General features: G+C 42.6%; 2 protein-coding genes across 3 annotated transcripts in view; one reads left to right on the top strand and one right to left on the bottom strand.

Moving 5' to 3' along the window:
- Positions 1-4,369: 4,369 nt before the first annotated feature.
- On the top strand, positions 4,370-12,774 carry LOC129818739 (B-cell CLL/lymphoma 7 protein family member A-like). The gene is made up of 6 exons (XM_055874920.1): positions 4,370-4,548; positions 7,653-7,737; positions 7,949-8,045; positions 9,280-9,429; positions 10,229-10,341; positions 10,789-12,774. Exons 1-6 carry the CDS (start codon positions 4,457-4,459, stop codon positions 10,861-10,863), a joined length of 612 nt encoding a protein of 203 aa, XP_055730895.1. The 5' UTR covers positions 4,370-4,456; the 3' UTR covers positions 10,864-12,774.
- Positions 12,775-13,486: 712 nt separating this feature from the next.
- LOC129818738 (CAP-Gly domain-containing linker protein 1-like) overlaps positions 13,487-18,690 on the bottom strand; it is a 38,693-nt gene continuing 33,489 nt past the window's right edge. For both annotated transcript variants that reach the window (XM_055874919.1, XM_055874917.1), the window contains 4 exons: positions 16,605-16,692; positions 16,229-16,447; positions 15,943-16,049; positions 13,487-15,803 (listed from right to left, as the gene is read on the bottom strand). In XM_055874919.1, the coding sequence (XP_055730894.1) occupies positions 15,569-15,803; positions 15,943-16,049; positions 16,229-16,447; positions 16,605-16,692 (649 nt within the window). In that variant the 3' untranslated portion in view covers positions 13,487-15,568. The remainder of the gene's footprint in view (positions 15,804-15,942; positions 16,050-16,228; positions 16,448-16,604; positions 16,693-18,690) is intronic.

Consider the following 18,690-nt stretch of genomic DNA (forward strand, 5'->3'; position numbering starts at 1 on the left):
ATCCAGCTTGTTTGTCCGCACAGTATGAAGGATCGATGTTGCTAACTCTTGGTTTAAGCCTGAAACACCTCGCAAGAAGAGCAGAATTTCTGAAGGTGTCCAGATCATGTTGAAGAGAATTTGACTAAGGAGCTCCTTGTTTTTCTCTGACACCTCTGTGAACACATCAAGAATGCTCAAAACAAGTTTTTGAGTCACTGTGGGATTTGTGCTGTACAGCTGTTCAAGAAGACTGATGAGAAAGTCATACTTCTGGTCCCAGTCAGGTAGTTGGTCCTCTTTACTGTCTGTGTCCGAGTCATTGGTCAACGTTAGCTCTGTCACAGCCGTGAGGATGCTAAACCGCTCGGTGAGGTATTGCTCTCCTTGGCTGATAGCACGATCCATGGTCAACTGATACCAGCTGGACAGTTGAGGCTCTCAAGTATTGAAGGTTTAGTTCATTCTGAAGATTTTTCATTCGGTTTTCAAGTTTGTCCTCTTGCATGCTTTTGTCTCCAGTGATCTCGTAATTCTTCAGGAGTTCTTCAAACTTATTATTCAAGTCCCCTGGCTAGAATGAAATGGTTCCAACACATAAAAGTGCAAAGAAAAGGAATATTTTATTACAGATGCACTAAAAGATGTATGTGTCATGCTATAAACACTTTTTCTATTAGTGGTGTTTCCATGTAAATTGGCAACTGTATGTAAATATGAAGAAACTGTATTTTCAGAAATATATAATAATATGTTTATCATTAAGTTAATGCAACATATATGTAAAACACAAAATCATTAATGCGAAATAAAACCCATTCTACAAACATTTTTGAAATATCTCATACCTCATCCCTTTTGATTGCTGCAGCGTCATCTTCTATCATCTGGTGTAGTACTTGTGTACGCTGGTGATGGCGCTGTTGTCCTTTTAGACTCAGCTTCTGTCTCAGCTTTTCTCGTCCCTTTGACAACTTCTTACCCGAAAGTTCGCTCTCCCTTTCGATTTCTTGCTGGATAGTTCTCTCCCTGTCCAGCTGCTCCTGGCGCCTCTCCTCCTCCTGCTGCTGTCATCTTCGTTGCTCCTCCTGTCTTCGCCGCTCCATCTCCTCCTGCTGCTGACGGATATGGTCTTCCTCTTGCTTCCCTGATGGATGAATACAAATGACACCATGTTCCCTATGTAGTTACACATGGAATAAACAAAACATACAGTCAATAATACAGTAGAAAAATAAGTCTATATACACAATGTGAGCAAATGAGATGAGATAAGGGAGGTAAAGGCAAAAAAAGGCCATGGTGGCAAGGTAAATATAATATAGCAAGTAAAACACTGGAATGGTAGATTTGCAGTGGAAGAATGTGCAAAGTAGAAATAATGGGGTGCAAAGGATCAAAATAAATAAATAAATACAGTATGGGAAGAGGTAGTTGTTTGGGATAAATTATAGATAGGCACCTATCTATAGGTTTAAACACCTGGTAAAGTGTCTGTACATGATCAATACATAAAAGAAAACCACTCATCAAGAATACATTGGAGATTGGCACTGAAAAAAGAATCTACTCCTCCGAATGGATTCCTATGTTGTCAAAAAGGTGAGTTTCTGAAATCCAATGCATGCAAAATGCTCATAAGTGATGCAAACCACACATTGGCATTGATTTGTTTTTGTACCAACATGTTGAGCTTTTTTTATATATGTATACAGTGCATTCAGAAAGTATTCAGACACCTTGACTTTTTATTCTAAAATTGATTAAGTTGTTTTTTTCCCCACTCATCAACCTAGACACAACAGCCCACAATGACAAAGCAAAAACAGGTTTATACATTTTTGCAAATGTATAAAATGCACACCTGTATTTGGGGAGTTTCTCCTCTTCTTCTCTGCAGATCCTCTCAAGCTCTGTCAGGTTGGATGGCTGCAGTTATTTTCAGGTCTCTCCAGAGATGTTCGATTGGGTTCAAGTCCGGGCTCTGGCTGGGCCACTCAAGGACATTCAGAGACTTGTCCTGAAGCCACTCCTGTGTTGTTTTGGCTGTGTACCTAGAGTTGTTGTCCTGTTGGAAGGTGAACCTTTGCCCCAGTCTGAGGTCCTGAGTGCTCTAGAGCAGGTTTTCATCAAGGATCTCTGTATTTGCTCTGCTCATCTTTCTCTCGATCCTGACTAGTCTCCCTGTACCTCCCGCTGAAAAACATCCCCACAGCATGATGCTGTCACCACCATGCTTCACCGTAGGGATGTTGCCAGGTTTCCTCCAGACGTGACACTTGGCATTCAGTCCAAAGAGTTCAATCTTGGTTACATCAGACAAGATCATCTTGTTTCTCATGGTCTGAGAGTCCGTTAGGTGCCTTTTGGCAAACTCCAAGTGGGCTGTCACGTGCCTTTTACTGAGGGGCTTCCGCATGGCCACTCTACCTTAAAGGTCTGATTGGTAGAGTGCTGCAGAGATGGTTGTCCTTCTGGAAGGTTCTCCCATCTTCACAGAGGGACTCTCCATCGGGTTCTTGGTCACCTCCCTGACCAAGGCCCTCTCCCAATTGCTCAGTTTGACCTGGCAGCCAGCTCTAGGAAGAGTATTGGTAGTTCCAAAGTTTTACATTTAAGAATGATGGCAGCCATTGTGTTGTTGGGAATCTTCAATGCTGCAGAATTTTTTTGGTACACTTCCCCAGATCTGTGTCTCAACACAATCCTGTCTCGGCACTCTACGGACAATTCCTTTGACCAATTCCTTTGGTTTTTGCTCTGACATGCACTGTCAACTGTGGGACCTTATATAGACAGGTGTATGCCTTTCCAAATCATGTCCAATCAATTTAATTTACCACAGGTGGACTCCAATCAAGTTGTAGAAACATCTCAAGGATGATCAATGGAAACAGGATGCACCTGAGCTCAATTTCTAGTCTCATAACAAAGGGACTGAATAGTTATGCAAATAAGGTATTTGTGTTTTTGCTTTGTCATTATGGAGTATTGTGTGTAGATTAATGAGAAGAGAAAAATATTTAATACATTTTAGAACAAGGCTGTAACTTTAAAAAAAGGGGGGGAGGAAGGGGTCTGAATAGTTTCCGAATGCACTTTTTATGTGTTTTATTTTCCATTAATGTTTATGTTAAGTATTTTCTGTAGATCGTTGACAAAAAATTGCAATTAAATCAATTTTAATCCCACGTTGTAACACAAATATGGAACAAGTGTGAATACTTTCTGAAGGCACTGTATACGTTGTATTCTTCAAGATGCAATGGGTACATATCATTAATTTATAAGTCCAAACATTTTTATAGCAACTGCAGATTGCCTCGTTAAACAGTGAGAATCTGCTGAAGTTGACAGCTGTGGTTGTTCGTGTGCTAATGACAGGGGAAGTGAGAGGTAAAAAAGGAACACGTCAGCTTTGGGTTGTGTGTGTTGTGCTATGAGAAAGTGAATGTTGTCTCTGTTATCATGGAGTTATAAAAATGAAAAAGCGTAGGACCTTCATGTTTGCTTCTAAGACCACATTATGTGCTGTAGACATGTACTTGACAGGGTAATTTGTGAAATGATGACCTTATAAGGTGTGTTGTGTAGTGTAAATTATACTTTTAAATAAACATTGTTTTTCACTTCATGATCTTTATCTAATCTGACTACTTTATTCATTCATAAAATTATGGAAATCCGAGCCATAAAGAGACATATGACATGTGTGTCTGTTTATGTAAAGTCACAAGGCTGAAATCACATTTTTTCTTTAAAGCCCAAGACATACAACTTTACTAAACCCCCAATCTTGATCATCAACTCAACCCCTAACCATTTTTTTGTAACCTTCAATTGCCTTCACATTGTTCTCCCTCTTTTTTACTATTAACTTTATTTACTACCGTGAGAAAAAAGTCCATCGGGAGTGTTGCTTTGATTCTGTGAAAAATATAGGCAATTTGTTTCAAACCGGTCCAATCGACTGAGAAGAAAATATTGTGCTGCTTATGTATCAAAAACGTTCTAATGGAAAGTCTGCATTTAAAAACCAAGACACTCGTTTGTGATCTATGCAATTTTGTAAAGGATGCCTCAAATAATTGTTGTGGTCTTTTTGAGTCTAGAAGACTATTGTGTGTGGTTCAAGTTTAACCTCGTTTATTATCTAGTCTATGCATAGAAACACGTACATTTCGGCATACACCTATATTGCTACACCATGAGAGATTTACTTTGTTGTTGTAGCAAGATTATTTTCTCCAGCAAATAGGTTTTAGGCATAGTTTTCCGTAGTTGAGTTTGTGTCGCTTTGTTCTCCTGTGTGGATCACAGCGGGGAAACAGGGCGACTCTCTGCAGCTGCGGCCTCTACTCGCCTCTCTCCTCTCCAATCGGCGCAGGCGCGCTGGCTCTGTACTGAGCGTGCCTGTACTGATTGTGTCTGAACTGCCGGCGAGTTTTAAAAATATTCTAGCCTTCCAACCGCGGCAATGTCGGGCAGGTCGGTCCGAGCGGAGACCCGGAGCAGGGCGAAAGATGACATCAAGCGGGTTATGGCCGCGATTGAGAAAGTACGGAAATGGTAAGAAAGAGGGAAAAAACACTCGTTACCTAACATGAGGAAAAGCCTTGCTTGTTGGGGGTGGGGGTGGGGGTGAGGGGAGAGAACGAGCGAGAATGCAACTGAAAGGCGGCACATATTTTAAGGGAATTTAGGACAGATTCTCTACTCAGGTGCGCGCGACTACGTATATCTAATCGTCTACAAACCAGATCCCAATGATTTTAGATAATTTTCCACCAAGGTTTAATGTGGGTTGAACCCAGAAGCCATTTCGTTGCAGTCACATGAAGCCATTCCTTTTTTCCTGGCCGTTGTAGTAGCGGAGAGGGAAGAGAGCCGACTGTTTCAGAACGCCGACTCAACGCAAATCCTTCAAAAACATACTTCGGGACTATAGGCTACGACTAGTGCGCTCTAGAGTCGGAGTACTTTTCAGACCGTCTGGAGTTTTAAATTAAGCGCTTCGAGTCGCCCTTTAGGTCAAATAGAGATTGCGCGTGGGGGCTGGGAGAGGGACTACTCATGTTTGACTGAACACGCAATTAGTCCGGTTTTACAAATATAACATTTTATATTTTATATTTTTTTTATATATGAAATGATGTTAATTAATTACTTTCTATCAATGTACCATTTATTTTCAACAGTGGATTAGTTTGAATCGTTTACTTTCTGAATAAAATTGAGATTCTGCGCTAGTGTCTCCATTATTAAGTAAATCTGCTAACCAATTGAAAGCTCACTGTTAAAAAGCGATAGGGACACATTGAAGGCTATTTGCAAATTACAACCAGGAAACCTTCAAGAAGAAAATAATTAAAACATTCTAATAGCCTACTAAAGTTTGTTTTCATATTTGTTTCAATTGTGTCTCTACCTGTTGAATCAAAACTATTTCTAGTTTCAATTGTAATAGGCCCACATTCATATCGAATCACATGCTAGTGCACAAATTCAATTACTGTTTTATTATTATTACGCAAAAAGGCCTCATATTGGTTTTAACTAGGAGGGATGGGAACCATCAGAGCAGAGCCCCACATTTATAGCAAAAAATAAAGTAATATTTTTTGGCATTAATCCGTGTCACATATAATTTTGCAAGCAATGTAAAAAAAAAAATATATATATCTTTGAGTTAATAAAGCCGCATACAAACATGTCTTTTTTTGTTTTCTTGAGTAAGGCAGCTCCAAAATGCAGGTGTTTCAGTCTAGCTCAGTGCTTTCTGTGGTGGTGGGGCAAGCCAGCAGAAAATATGGCGCATTACGCCGTGATTGGCTCAGTGTTCTGTCACTAATGGGGACACTACGTCACCGCCAAGTCTAAGGGTAGAGCTCTAAAATTCTAGCCCCTCGGGTGCTGCCATAGAGTTACATTAGAAGTGCCCATCCAAGAAGGCTCAAGGTCATTGGCCACAGATAAAATTATGTCAAATCACATTATATCTACAGTAACTTTGATTGGACTGATCATGTCAACATTATACTTTCAAAATCTTAGCTAGCAGTCATCATCATGAATCAAGTTGACAATCTACTGGCAAATCGTATTTAATCATTGTCATGTGAAGAGAAATAATGAAGAGAAATTATAGATAAAACGTATCGGTGCACATCGGCCATTAGACAAACATTACACAACAAGCTGGAATTCGCAAATTCAACAATGAGTGCTTTGGAAGGAATCAGTGGCTAACTGTGAGCATTGCAAATCAATCATTAGCCTGCTATTCAGTGGAGTGGCTCTGTGTTCCCAAGTCTAAGATTAAGGGTCTCTTTTCCTAGTTTAAAATTATAAACATTCAACATTGACCATGCTGTCAATGAAGCATGATTTGTGCTGCGGCCAAAACAACTGTTAACTCAGATCTGCAAAATCTGACTTTAGTGAGTTCAAGACAACTGGGAACTCGGACAAAACTAGCTAAAACTGGTCAAATACGTCTTAAACTTTCATCAAACTCGGAATTGTAAATCGGGAACTCGGGCCTCTTTCTAGAGCTACGACCTGAAGATCACTGACGTCATCATGATTCAACCTTTTTTTTTCTTCGAGTTCCCAGTTCTCTTGAAAGCACCATAAATCCAGAGAATGCCAGACTTTGATGACAAAGTTTGATGACAAATTTGCCCAGGAACGACCGCCGTGCCACCTTCCTGTTCAAGTGAGCACAGCACAACAAGGTGAGTCCAAACATCTCTTGTATGCTGCTGCATAAATGATGTAATATGCCAGGGAGATATGTATACTGTAGCTAAGAAAGTAATACTTTGTCTCAGGCCTAACAACACCCGTGCCAATATATCCAGCAAACACCGGCTTCTCGGGCATTATCACTTAAGTTAGCCTTTAGTAGCCCATGTGCCTCACCCTAATAATTTGGTCTATTTTCACCTCTTAATTTCGCCTACTGTTCTGACTTGGTGGTCCACATGTAGCCTATAACCTGTTTTTGAGAAATGTAATCATCGAATATTGTAAGAGCTTTCATTGTCTGCTTATATACCCCCTTTATTTATCCTACGGTTCTGACTTGGTGTACAGGGAGAACACTGTAAGAATGGCCCATGCTCTGAATTCTGTCGCTGTACATTTCAAAAGTGCTGAACAAATAGTTATATTGACTACGTCCGTCCTAACTCGCTCATTAATGTCTTAATCGAAATTACGGATTGCCTCTTATCCGCTTGTCGCCCCCTTATGCCATAGTTAGTACATCTCAATTGTCAGTAGAAATCACATTTGTTTAAGCAAGTCAGCCATATCAGCTATGTTTTTTTTCAAGGCAGTAAATGAAGCTAAATCAACTGTTTCGCTGTCAGACAAGGCTCCGTTGATAGCCAGGTGTAGCAATGGTATAGTGCAATTAATGTATTGTTTACCCACCAAGATTTACATGCTAAAATCACCACTGGGAACCGTTATTCTATTAATCAATCAATCAAATTGTATTTACTTGTCTTACTATAGTCTGTGACTACGTGTTCTTGTGTCTGTCTGACTTTTTTCTTTATGGTGTTTTGCGTGTACCACTGGTCCAGTTGATATCACTAAAGAAACATTGAATGGGAATTGAAGTGAACCATTCAATTCATTCTAAACCTGTTTGTGTTTATCAGGGAGAAGAAATGGGTGACCGTAGGAGACACATCCCTGAGGATCTTCAAGTGGGTTCCAGTGACTGAGCCCAAATCAGCAGATGATGTATGTAACCCCTCCTCCCACACACACACACACACACACACACACACACACACACACACACACACACACACACACACACACACACATCAGCCACATTAAAGTTCAGTAGATATTTCTTTTACAGGAATTCTCTAAGCACCTCTTCAAACACGCATCACGTCACTGTGTTGTATGTAACCAGTATTTCTACCCCCCGCCTGTTGTCTTGCAGAAGAGTAAGAAGAAGAAGAAGGGGAAGGATGAGAAGTATGGGTCAGAATTGACCACACCTGAGAACAGCTCTTCTCCTGGGATGATGGACATGCATGGTGAGTAATGCTCAATTCAGAGTCCATAGCTGCCATACTCTGACGAACGGTCCATTATTACAGATTTATACAACGGGTAGGTCTAATCCTGGATGCCGATTGGTTACAACCGCATTCCAGCCGGTGTCTATTACACAAGTTACCACCAGCGAAATCTATGACGTTAAAATGCCTATTTACTCTGTTCCATCTCACTGCGCAATCCATTGTCTCATCAGCCCGGCCCAGCAATTTATAAACTTGATCTCCACTATGAAAATTATCTCACATTTCTTTTAGACTAGCATTTGGTTTTTACCATGGAGATTTGTATGAATCTTGCTGTCTGTCCCTCCGACATTTAAAATTCGATCTCTAGCTGTCCCATAGTAATGAATGTCGGGACGAGACAGACAGTCAGTCTTCTGAAGTGATTGTGTTAGCTGTGTGGTTGGCTAGCTCCTCTGAACAACAGTGTCCTGATGAGAGAGCACATTTTCTATGCCAGGTGAAATCACGCGTCATTAGCTCATTCTTATGGATGTTTCCAAATAAATGTCTCTAGAAAGCTTAAACAAAGGCAAATGCAGTTACTTTGCTGTTCAAGCCGCATTATTTGACGTGACCGTGAGTTAGCCGTAGTTGGCTGGCTAACTTGCAAGATAGGGATAAGAATGTTGCCAGCCAGTATGGCAATGGAACATTTGGAACGTCCATAGATACAGAACAACAAAAAGACTTAATGACTGGGTCGCGTCTCTGGCAACCGAACCAATAGAACAAACTTCCAGCCGGCTTGGGTAGGAACCTTAGATTTGTGTCGGGACTATATCTCATGGAAGGATGAAATAGTATGAATAAATTCATCAAATTCATGTTTTTATGGAAAATATGTCAATCATTGTTTGAATATGTTAGTAACCCATTGTATAAAAGTGATAATGCCTTCGAAGCCGGTGTTTGGATGATATATTGGCACGGTTAGCCAGCCGTTTCGGGCCTAACTACACCCGTGCCAATATATCCTCCAAGCACCGGCTTCTTGGGCATTATCACTTAATTAGTAACCTCATTTCATTGGCTGATAAACTAGTCACGGCTGTGTCTCACAATAAACCATGTGGCTCTGCAGCTTTGAACTCTGTAGGACACTTAACACCCGGTGTGTGGGTCGGTATGTATGCCTGTGGACCCAGAATGGAATTGAAAGGTAAACCAAATTAAAAGCCCATCTCTCTCTCCTTCTCTCTCTCAGACGACAACAGTAACCAGAGTTCCATCGCCGACTCCTCCCCTGTCAAACAGGAAACCAGCTGCAGCACTAGCCCCGCCCCCGAACCCTCTGCCGTATCCCACGGCGACAGCAGTGAGGCCAAGAGCGACCAGAGCCCTGACAGCAAGAGGAGTGAGACATGCGCACACACACCCACCACCACCACTAACAACGGGGGTATCACGGACAATTGCCAACCCTGAAATCCCCTCGTATTGTGGCCCTTTCCTTAGACACTTCTAATAGAACTGGATAGGTGAAGCTAATGGCAGGGTTTAGAAGAACAGTGTATATTCAATTCCTGTTTGGTTAGCTGGTTAGGCCTGAAGTCACAGGGCAGTACTCAGGGACTCATCACGCTGAGAGGGGGAGAGAGAAGGATATAGAGAGAGAGTTCAGCTGTGACCAAACCCTCAGGGCTTCAACTGCCAACCCTCCATCTTCACCCCCTACTAACAAGAGACCTCTCAGACTGGTGCAAAATAGAACTCTCTCTCTACCCCTCTCTTGCTCTCTACCCCTCTCTTGCTCTCTACCCCTCTCTTTCTCTCTACCCCTCTCTCTTTCTCTCTACCCCTCTCTCTTTCTCTCTACCCACTCTCTTTCTCTCTATCCCTCTCTCTTTCTCTCTACCCCTCTCTCTAGTAGCCCTATATGTAATACTCCTCCCCAGTTATACCTTTGTTGCTGAACATTTGTAACTAATGCATATTACCACACAGTGGCATCAACGGGTTTAGAATTCCTTTCCAGTATCCCTTGACTTGAGTTGTTTGTAGAAAATAAAAGGGGAACGTATGGATACTCAACATTAGAATGTCTTGTAGCAGAATGTCTTGTAATTGATGGTCAAAAGCAGTCATTCAACAGTAACAGATCTGACAGGTTTACTTGGTGATTCATGTCGTGCGTTAATGTGTTTGTGGTGCAGCGAAGAGCAACCTGTCCACGGAGGGCTCAGAGAGAGGACAGAGGGACAAGAGAGACAGCAGACAGACGTCCTCAGGAGACAAGGACACCTCAGACAGCCGCGAAGCCACTCAGGTACTCTGTTCTACTATACTGTATGTTCTACTCTTCCTCCGTGAAGAAGATGAGTGGCCTGAGGACCTCCTGGAAACCAGATTATTAATTTAAGGGTTTTTATCCCGCCCACATTTCTAAATAAATAGATAAACCAATAACCTTATCAGCTGTAGTTGTGTAGTTGTTTGTATGTTTGTGGGCGGCAAGTAGCCTATCTGTTAGAGTGTTGGTCCAGCAACCGAAGCTCGCTGGTTCGAGTCCCTGAGCCGACTAGGTGAAAAATCTGTCGATGTGCCCTTAAGCAAGGCACTTAACCCTAATTGATCCTGTAAGTCGCTCTGGAAAATAGCGTCTGCTAAATGACTAAAATGTAAAAAATGTATGTTAGCAGAGACAAGCTGGTACAGCCTTGTTTTAGCTAAAACACCCATATCTGACTGTGTGTTTGTGTTTCTGTGCTGGCAGGAACAGGAGGAAGAGGCTCCTCCCAGTAAGAAGAGCAAGGAGGAGTCTCCATCTCAGGACTACGAGGAGAAATAGACGCGCTGCATCCTTCTCTATCTTCTTCCTCCCTTCCTTTCTTCCTCCCCCGTAGCCCCTAACACTCCTCCGAGCAGAGGGAGAAAGGACTTTATCTCCCTCCACTAAGCCTTCTTCCCTCCTCCTCTTCTTCCACACTCACTCCCTCACTAATGCCACGAGTAGTTCTATGAACCAGCCTGTTATCCCCTCCATGGCCAGGGGTTGCGCTGTGAGCCCAGCTCTTCCCAGAAGAGAAACACTGACCTGCACCTGTGACGCAAACACACTGACAATATGGGACTTCACATTCTACGCTGGCACCACATGCTAACAGAGTAGGATGAAGTTTACCCTAGACAGTGATCTAAGGTTTAGTTTCTATGTTTTCCCCCCTGATGGTTAAAATTAGGATGCAAGGGAAGGTAGACTGATCCTAGATCTGTAGCTCTCATCTTCTAACCCAGGAGCCACGTCAAACCTCCCCCTAACTCGCCTTCGGTTGTTCCGGTGTTTGTTTAGGACAGTTTCCAAGTTGTTTAGTTTTTGGGTTGTTTAGCCCAGGAGGGTCAATGCACTGTTAAGGTGTAATGTCACAAATATGGCACGGCAGTATGGTTTTACTGCTGCTGTGCTGGGTGTGGATTTCTGTCAGTTTGTTATTTTAGTTTTATTTAACTTGCTTTGTTTTCTAGAGGGAGAACAACAGTGGTTCTGGTCACGTTTATTTTTTCGCGAGGACAGGCTTGTAGCATATGTAGGTTTTATCGAAGGGTGGGATTTGATTATTATGGGATAACGTACTTGGTAGGTCAAACTGTTTTTAACTACTTTTTTATTGTACCATGTTTTTATTTACCTTGTGGTTTTAACATTGAGCTGACGCTAATGATTTTATTCAGCATTTACATTCAACTATAAACAGTTTCTGTTTCACATTGGTTACTGTTAGAAAGACAAGATGTACTATACAAAACTGCATTCTGCAAATATCTGAAAGAAGAATTGACTTTGAGGGAGTCCGCAGCTTCCCACGAGCCTGGGTGTCAGTCAGTTTCTCTTCCCTGCTTCTTTCCTGTCAAAAGGCATGACGACTACAAAAGTGTTGAGGAGTTTGACAGAAACATGTTGGTGTCCAGGCTAAATTCCCACTTGGTCAACAACAATGACCGTTTTTATGAGTCTTCATTGCCATGGCGGTAGTTTAAATGTACTACTACGTGTATCACCTTTCATTACCTCCCCTCAGTGTCCAGTCAGTCTTGTAGTTCAAACTGTGGCTCAGATTCTCATTCAAGGTGCTCAGATCCTCATTCAAGGTGCTCTCTGTGGGTCGCAACCTAACTTCAGGATAGAGGAAGGAACGCATACTCGCACATCTGTCAACTAAAAAAATCCTCAAACCTATTTATGTATTTTTTGGTTCGGTTGACTTCATCAATCAATAAACGTTTATTTCCCCGGAAATCAATGAGTTCAGATGGCAGATGATGCAGACATGGGAATCTCAGAGCATGAGCCTGTCTGACCCACTGTTTATCAGTGGATACACACATCCAAACATCAGTTCAATAGAGAGAAATGAAATGACATTTCAGTGGAGACCGAGGACGGCTTAGCATATACCTCATTTACAGTCCAGCAGAGCTGGTACTCGTGATGCTATGTAATCGACATGAACAGTTAGATGAGCAGTATGTACAACATTCCGTTTTTTAGATATCTTTTATTATGTTTTAGCTGTCACCTGGTTCTGATTGAACCGGTTAATGCTTCTAGTTTAACTCATATGAACTGTGTATATAAAGAGCTGAGAAAACATGTCAGATGCTTGTTTTCTTGGGACCATATTGCTTATTTATTCCATTGCTAGTGCTCAGATTTGATCATGTCCAATGGTTTTGTTTTATTAATAAAAAGCCCAAAAATGTTTTTTTACCCAGTGTGTTTTCTGTTGCCCATTGATTTCTGACGTATTACCTCAAGTACTAGATTAAAGAACTCTTCAACATAGGTAAGTTTCTGTATTTTTCTTCTGTTGGAATTATATGTCAAAATAACCAATTCTTCCTACTCATTTTGGATTGAGGCCTGCAGATTTATCTTCCTAATGCGTATGCTTTGTTGTACTCCAATGAGAAGCACAAAAGACTTAGAGGGAAGGCAATCTGAGGTAGCAGCTGGCTTTCAGTTTGCACTCAAACACTTCCCTTCCCTACAGACTTCCCCTTCTCTTTTAGGGGCCTGTTTTTCAGTGAAACTATTTTCCTTGTCTTGTATTTGAGGGGAACTCATGAAAAATGGAGAGGGTTATTACAGTTCCCCTCGTCCTGTCAGGGGTAATGTATCTGGGGATGAATTAATTATGAGCAGTTCTTGTACTTCTTGGTCTGTGAGATGGAAACAGCCTGGTGTGGTTAGTAAGTTTGGGGGTGGGGGGCTGGTGGTATTTGTTTGTGCGGCTGCAGAGAGGAGTCTTGTCCAGAAACAAACTCTACGACCCGCTGGACACTCCATGTAGATCTGAAAGGATGGATTGGATAGGTGTAAGGAACATGGTTGTTTGTTCCAGCCCATAACTCTACTGATTTTTGGACTATAACTTACATCATCAGATGATAAGAGGAAATCAACATTCTACAGGTAGAGTATTTGTTTTTATTGTAATATTTTTGTACTTTGTACACAACATAGAAAACCAGTACCGCTTTACAGTAGGGTCCTCATCTGTAAAGGGTTTATAACAGTCTACCAATTAACAAACCCTTTATAAAGCCTTTATAGATGATGCCTTAACGTTATTTGAAACATAGAAAACAGTGCACTAAACAGTCACGTCACTTAGTAAAGAGTCCACAATGTGCTTATAGAGTTAATAACATCATTACAAGTGCGTTACGTTTGTTCCCTGGAGTCGGTACATCGTTATCGTACAACGTGCGGGTCAGTCTATCAGCAGAGCAGAAAAATAAAATACACCTAAAAGATCATTTTTGTTTCCATGGCACCTTGTGCACATTTAGTTTTTCAGAAAACTTCTGATGGTTATTTACAAAGGCCGGTGTCATTGGTTAGTCACATAGATCTATCATACATAGCTTTGTTACACCGGGCGATTCAATATGATCCAAACTGTGTGCTTCGGTACATAGCTCTAGTACACGTATATCTATTACAGGACAGGCCGTTTTTAAAAGACAATGCATAAAATACACAGGCAGCACATAAAAGGTGACAGTTACTAGGTCGTTTTCTGTCTCGACATTTCTTATCAAATCAATACGTTTGTTTTTTCATTTAGCGTGGCAGTTTCTAAGTGTGTCCTGGATTCTAAGAGGGAGTTTTAAAGTGAGTAGTGCAACAACAAGTTAAGTGGCTGGCGTTCGGTTGCCTTAGTTTGGATGAGCGCCTGCCACCAGCACCAGGTTGATGTTCAGTAGGCATTAAAACAACATGTGCGTTTTTGTGGAGAATTTCCCAAAATACCTCCTCAGTTCCAAAATGTCCTCTATCATTTTGTGCCTGCTGAACACAACCTGGTAGTACAGGTAGACTGTGTGTCCTGTGGTATTACCCTGTTCCCTTTGTGGAGGGGACATCCATAGAGTCATCCCCCCCTCCTCTCCCCTGTAACTATTCCCCAGGTCATTGCTGTAAATGAGAATGTGTTCTCAGTCAACTCACCTGGTTAAATAAGGGTTAAATAAATAAATAAAAGGGTAAGGGTCTGGACACAGCACACTGACTCGGGAATGTGACATGTGAAAGACAGGAATGTGTTGGAGAAACATTCATCATTAATTGTGCTATTAGCAGTGAACCACTCTGGTGCATCCAGGCCCTTCACCCTCACGGACGTCTGCATCGTCAAATGCCTACCCTCTTGCCCGGTTACATATAGGAAGTTTATTTCCTGTGAGAACTGAAGTCAAAACCCAACCCATGCTGTATCCAAAAAAAACAAAAAAACATAAAAGAATGAACTAATAACAGAAGATGATTCGTTTATGAACTAATAACAGAAGATGATTCCTTCATGAACTAATGACAGAAGACTAATTCCTTTAGTTCCTAACATGGATATTACATGTCGGAGAGGGAGTTAGAGGGAGGAGAGTTAGAGAGAGGGAGGAGAGTTAGAGAGAGGGAGGAGAGGGAGGGGGAGGAGAGTTAGCGAGAGGGAGGAGGGGGAGGAGAGTTAGCGAGAGGGACGGGGAGGAGAGTTAGCGAGAGGGAGGAGAGGGAGGGGGAGGAGAGTTAGCGAGAGGGAGGAGAGGGAGGGGGAGGAGAGTTAGCGAGAGGGAGGAGAGGGAGGGGGAGGAGAGTTAGCGAGAGGGAGGAGAGGGAGGGGGAGGAGAGTTAGCGAGAGGGAGGAGAGGGAGGGGGAGGAGAGTTAGCGAGAGGGAGGAGAGGGAGGGTGAGGAGAGTTAGCAAGAAGGAGGATAGCGAGGAAAGGAGAGTTGGACAGGGAGGGGGGGGAGAGTTAGCGAGAAGGAGGAAAGCGAGGAAAGGAGATTTGGAGAGGGAGGAGAGTTAGTTAGTGAGAGGAAGTAGTATAAGTAATAGGAGAGTCTTAGGGAGCGGGGGATTTTTTTTGTTGAGTTACCTAAGTGGACTATGACAGTGGGTGACGTACATAAATACGATATAAAAACCCAGAGGGAGTCTGGTCGGTGTTTGGCGTTCTGTGCAGGGCAGGGGTGGGATACTTTGGATGAGAGTGAGTCTAGAAGGTCTGGTCATCTTGGCAGGACTCTGTGGAATGACCAAAGGCCTCACAGATGTCGCAGTACGGACGCTGGTCGGCTGGCTTGCCCTTGAAGGAAGAGTGGGGCACTGAGTCAGGGCTCTGGGCCTGGGTCGGACAATCTTCGGTGTCATGGAGGTCGAAACAGTCACAGATATCACAGAACAGACGAGGAGGAGCCTTCTTGTCCTTCTTAGATCCACACTCTTCCAAACTAGAGAGGGAGAGACCGAGAGAGAGAGGAAGAGAGAGAGTGATTAGGGAAATGCAAAATATTGCATGTTGACGGGTCTGTCAACAACTGTAACTGAGGGCTAAGTTTGGGGTTTGGGTTCAGAGGTTATAAGACTGACCCGTCAGTGCCGCCGTTGAACTCAGCCAGAACCATCTTCTTCAGCTTCACCTTCAACTCCTCGTTCTTCCTCTGCAGGTCCACGATCACACTGTTCAGGAAGTTAATCTGAAGGAGGAAAATAAATGGAGGGAGAGAAGAAAGAGAGACCACAGTCAAGTTTATATAAGAAAGAGTGGGGTGGACTGTGAGACAATGGTGGAAGTGCGGATATCTATCTATGCAAATTATATACTGTATAAGTGACAAGCAGATGATGCAATTTTAATACTAATTGCGAATCATACCTGTCCCTCTGCAAACTCCTTCTCTTCTCTCAGCTGGTCCAGAACTGCGTCACCTGAGGAAGGCATTCCACTGTCCCCTCCCTCGGAGGCCTGCTGTCCCATGAGCCTCTGCTCCAGGCTGGTGACACATCCCTGTAGTTGGGCCTTGTCTCTCTCCAGCGCCTCAACGGCAGACTGCAGAGTCTTGGCTATGGCGTTCTCACCTTGCAGCACCACAATCTACAGGGAGAGGGAGACAGAGAGACAGGTTTCAACGAATATAGAGATACAGCCGTTGTATGGCAGCCCAGAGAAAAAGCATAGGACCCAATGCAAGTTTTCTTAATTTTTTTATCAAAAGGCCCAGAGTCTGCCAGAGTTGTGTGTGAATGTTTACCTCATTCCTCAGAGTCTCCAGCTCCTTGTCCTTATCTGTCTTCTGGAAGTTTCTCTCCTCCCCTGTCTCCTGGTTGGATAGAGTTTCCCTGGGGGGGCAGAGGCAGAGAACCGCTAAATACAGAACTCACACACTCACACTGGGACTGGCAGGAGCAGTGCAGTACATTTCTCTTTGGGTACAGTGAGAAACTTCTGCCTGATGAAGGTCTCTGACTGCAATTTTTTAAACTTTTGATTTACAATAAATAATCAAATACTTCACACAATAGTTGTGATACTCAAGGCGTTGGAACAAGGTTCACTAAAGACTAGTGAAGCTAGCTCTTTCTCAATAACAACATTGGGAAGTTTAGGGCCAAAGTTTGAAAGAACACAACAAATCCAGATGTTGAAATCCAAATCCAAAAAGGCATTATCAGGATTCAGATCACAGTGAATAACCTGTCTTTGGAAGCCCAAGGTTGATGGCATTACCCTGCCTGGGTCTCGTGATCCAATACATCCACATGGAACAACAACCTTAATCACATGCTGACCACACCGCTCGCGTCGAGTGCGTTGCAAAATAAATGTACACATACATGTTATTCAATCATTGCACCCACACTGCTTGCGCACGTCAACGAGCATCTGCGTAGCCAGGCACTAAAATAGAAGTTGGTTCTATTTGTGAAGCTTCACTCGCTGCAAGTCCTGCCTCTCCCATCTCCTCATTGGTTTTTAGGAGCATATACCCACGTGGGAGATTGAACGGTGAACTGAGGTCCACACTCCAGTCCAGTTGGTGGTGGTAATGCACCTTAAAGTTGGTTGCCAACCGCCATATGAAGTCCGAAGATGAAGAAGACTGAAGGTGGAGAGATTACTAGAACTAACTAGGTTTACCCTTTTATCTGTGGATTAATTGTCGGAGTAGAGGACCTTGTGCATTTCAGGTAAAATAACAACCCAATATTTATATCCAAGGACAAATTATCTAGCAACAACACGCTAGCTAGCTAAATTTACATAAATGTTTAATGCTTTTCGAGGAGAGATTACTAGAAACAATGCTTATGCTTTTCGACCTGTCCCCAAATGAATATAGTTGGTTCAAAGTTCGTTTTGATATATCAACCTGCGTGTCCTGATGGCGTCTGGTGTGGGTGTACAAAACCAACACGCGCGCAAGCTTTCTGGTCAGCATGTTAATCACAAAAGATGTAGCTTGGATGTCTTCCCCTCAACAAAGTCTTTACTACAGATGCTAGTCTAGATATATAGCCTACTTTTCTAGGGATTAATGCTGCTGAATAACGTCTCTTTTCTGACTGCCTGACTGTGAAACATTCACCTGAAAAGGTAGTTATCCACTGATCTCTCCTGACTGATTAGTCCTGCTCTACATAACCTTTCTCAGGCTTTCATCATCTCTCTCTGGTTTAAATAACCTTTCTGATGCCAACCTCCCACCTCTTCTGCTCCTCTCGTCTCCTCCCATTTCCTCTCCTCTCTTCCCCACCCCAACTTCTTCTCCTCTATCTCCTCTCCCCTTCAACATTCCTTTCCTTCCTGCCCTCCATCTCTCTCCTCTCATTACTAGTGTTAGTAAAGGGATATACAGTGCCGTGAAAAAGTATTTGCCCCCTTTCTGATTTTCCCTATTCTTGCATATTTTTGATACTGAATGTTAGCAGATCTTCAACCTAAACCTAATATTAGATAAAGGGAACTTGAGTTTACAAATAATAAAAACAAATGGATACTTATTTTATTTATTTAATTAACAAAGTTATGTAACATACAATTCCCCTGTGTGAAAAAGTAATTGCCCACTTACACTCAGTAACTGGTTGTGCCACCTTTAGCTGCAATGACTGCAACCAAACACTTCCTGTAGTTCTTGATCAGTCTCTCACATCACTGTGGAGGAATTTCTGCTTTAACTCAGCAACATTTGTTGGTTTCCAAGCATGAATGGCTCGTTTCAAGTCCTGCCACAACATCTCAATTGGGATTAGGTCTGGATTTTGACTAGGCCTGTCACGCCTGCTACGCTCTTCCCCCTGGCGCTCGCAGGCGCCCAGCATTGCGCACTCCTGCCA

Source organism: Salvelinus fontinalis, chromosome 21, assembly GCF_029448725.1.
Source record: "Salvelinus fontinalis isolate EN_2023a chromosome 21, ASM2944872v1, whole genome shotgun sequence".
Classification (NCBI taxonomy): Eukaryota; Metazoa; Chordata; class Actinopteri; order Salmoniformes; family Salmonidae; genus Salvelinus; species Salvelinus fontinalis.

What these genes read in the sequence shown, in the direction of transcription:
- LOC129818739 (XM_055874920.1), top strand. Translation starts at nt 4,457, where the DNA reads ATGTCGGGCAGGTCGGTCCGAGCGGAGACCCGGAGCAGGGCGAAAGAT. An exon ending in TGGGATGATGGACATGCATG is followed by an intron (nt 8,046 to 9,279) that starts GTGAGTAATGCT and finishes TCTCTCTCTCAG; the next exon opens with ACGACAACAGTAACCAGAGT. An exon ending in ACAGCCGCGAAGCCACTCAG is followed by an intron (nt 10,342 to 10,788) that starts GTACTCTGTTCT and finishes CTGTGCTGGCAG; the next exon opens with GAACAGGAGGAAGAGGCTCC.